At 41.0% G+C, this 2,500-nt stretch overlaps 1 protein-coding gene across 1 annotated transcript in view; it reads left to right on the plus strand.

The window, feature by feature from the left end:
• The window catches only part of LOC125037146 (isopentenyl-diphosphate Delta-isomerase 1-like), a 5,701-nt gene that overhangs the window by 1,694 nt on the left and 1,507 nt on the right, over positions 1-2,500 (plus strand). The window contains exons 2-4 of the mRNA XM_047630177.1: positions 1,269-1,376; positions 1,622-1,834; positions 1,983-2,500. The exon at positions 1,983-2,500 is cut by the window's right edge and continues 1,507 nt beyond it. Of these exons, the coding sequence (XP_047486133.1) occupies positions 1,269-1,376; positions 1,622-1,834; positions 1,983-2,450 (789 nt within the window). The 3' untranslated portion in view covers positions 2,451-2,500. The remainder of the gene's footprint in view (positions 1-1,268; positions 1,377-1,621; positions 1,835-1,982) is intronic.

A 2,500-nucleotide genomic window follows, 5' to 3' on the forward strand; every position in this document is an offset into this window, starting at 1 on the left:
GCTTTGTTCCTTTGGTGCTTCAACAGTTTATTATTGTGTTTGAAACCTACACAAGGTCTATAATGGCAGAATATAGGCAGAGAAGTTATTTAGTCCTCTTTGATTACTGACAGCAGTGGCAATTGCATTACTACTGGGTTGCACTGTAGGCCTTCCATCACACTTCTCAGCAGGTTTCAAGTGGTTTTGGATAGGACACAGCCAGTGGTTAATTTTTTTTTTGTTCGTAGTGTCATCATTTGGCAGAGCACCAAGTGAAGAGGATATGTTGCTTGATGTAGTATCGAAACATCTGTTATTCTTAATATTTCTTGCAAAGACAAAATGGAAATCATTATGCTATGTAAAATAAAGGAAATTTAGAATTTTTCCCTGTCAGAGGTTATAAGAGAGGAACAGGCATTTTACATATACTTCCGTGTTATTTATATTTTATAATAGGTGTAATTTTTTCCCATGTTTGGTACTTCTGTTGTACAGATGTAATGTACCAAACTAATTTCAATAGTTCTTAAACTTAGGACTGCATTTACTCAACAAAGTTTTACAGTTGCCATGGCTACTGGCAAAGGTAAGCAAACCTCTGCCTCATAAATTCTAGCAAAAGCTTGTACTGGTTACCTTATTTGATGATAAATATCCAGGGAGATATAGCTCCATCATACCAAAGTAAGCCATGTGAAGGTTTGCTGGCCTTTTGAAAGCTACTATGGTGATCATACACATCATTGAGGATGTGTTTTTGAGATGCTGTTGTAGGCACACCTTGGCTAATATTTTAGTGTGATGTCTTCTTTTTGACTTCACTTAATATTTTCTGGACTGTCTTCTGGTTGGAATTTATCTTATCCGTTGATGCTGATTATATGCTCTACTCACTATGTTTGTTTTTTCATTTTTTTTTCTTTTCTTTTTTTATGTATAGATGGCTCTAGAAGCACTTAGGTTACCTAGAAGTCAAATATAAGGCTTATGTTGACATCTATACAGTGGTACCATTATTATTGTAATTAATATAATGACTATCATGATTATTTTAACATCAATAGTAATGATAATAGTACTGAAAATACAACCTCTCATGAAAATTCAAGGAACATAGTAAATAGGTAAAATCAGGTAGGCTTAGTGGTGAACTTCAGGGAAACTTAGCACTTGTGGAGCCATCTATGTATAAAAAATAAGAAAGGAAAGGTAATGTGTATATATATGTGCATTTCTGATATCACTTTCAACTAACAACACACTGATCCTCTCTATTTGTTCAGGTGTCCCACGTTCAAACCATGACGCTGATGTCAGCAAGACTGATGTCAGGCCATCTGCAGCGTCTTAGAGGCTGCTTTGTCCACACAGCCTCAGGAGGGGCTTGGAAGGTGAGGCCGACGGCTGGCTTTCTTGAAGGGTACTTCTGGAAAAAATTTGTTCTCTCTTTTCTGCTTTTTCTTTTCCTATTTCTTTCTCTGATTATTTGTTGATGAAGCTGTTTTCTTTGTGTGTGAGAAATTTGGTTTCGTGTATGAAATTGCCACATAGGCTAGTTGGGGAAGAATTATTCTGTATAGTAGTAGTAAAAATTCACCACCTAAAGCAGTCCCCCCCCCCCCCCCCCCCCCAACAGGAGAGCTTTGCCGAAGACATCGACCCCCAGCAGTTTGCCCTTCTGGAAGAGCAGTGCATCCTGGTTGATGAGAATGACACAAACATCGGCGCTGCTTCCAAACGGGATTGCCACCTGATGCAAAATGGGACTAGTCCTCTCCACAGAGCATTCAGTGTATTCCTCTTCAATTCTTCAGGTGAACTTCTTGTGCATAGACGGTCAGATGCTAAGGTAGGTGACCTGTTTCCTTGTTATATTTTCTTATTATTAGTTGCAATATATGGCTTGATGGATGAAAAATTTTGCAAAGTATAAAATTACTTTGATCAGTAATTTGTACTGGGAAATCCTGTAGCCAATAGAGCATTATCTTTCCCAGATTACATTCCCCGGCCACTACACCAACACATGCTGCTCACATCCCCTATACACACCCAAGGAAATGGAGGAGGAGGATGCCTGGGGAGTGAGAACGGCTGCCCAGAGACGCCTGGAGTTTGAGCTGGGCATTCCCCACGAGCAGGCACAGCCCAAGGACTTCACATACCTGACCCGCATCCATTACGCCAGCCCATCCAGCGGTAGATGGGGGGAGCACGAGATGGACTACATCCTGTTCCTGCGCGGTGATGTCTCAGTGAGCCCCAATGAGAACGAGGTCCAGGACGTGAGATATGTGAAGCGCGAGGATTTCTCAAGGTTTCTGAGCAGCCTGCGGGAGAATGACGTCCCCATCACTCCTTGGTTCCGCCTCATAGCCCAGAAATTCCTGCCGCTTTGGTGGAAGAATTTGGACGACATTGGCAAGTTTATTGACCACCGCCAGATACACAGGATGATAAACTGATTGGGTCTAGAGTTAACTAGCATATAGGGAGTCAAATATTCCATTTTTAT

The sequence above is a fragment of the Penaeus chinensis genome, chromosome 22 (genome assembly GCF_019202785.1).
Source record: "Penaeus chinensis breed Huanghai No. 1 chromosome 22, ASM1920278v2, whole genome shotgun sequence".
In the NCBI taxonomy this organism is placed as follows: domain Eukaryota; kingdom Metazoa; phylum Arthropoda; class Malacostraca; order Decapoda; family Penaeidae; genus Penaeus; species Penaeus chinensis.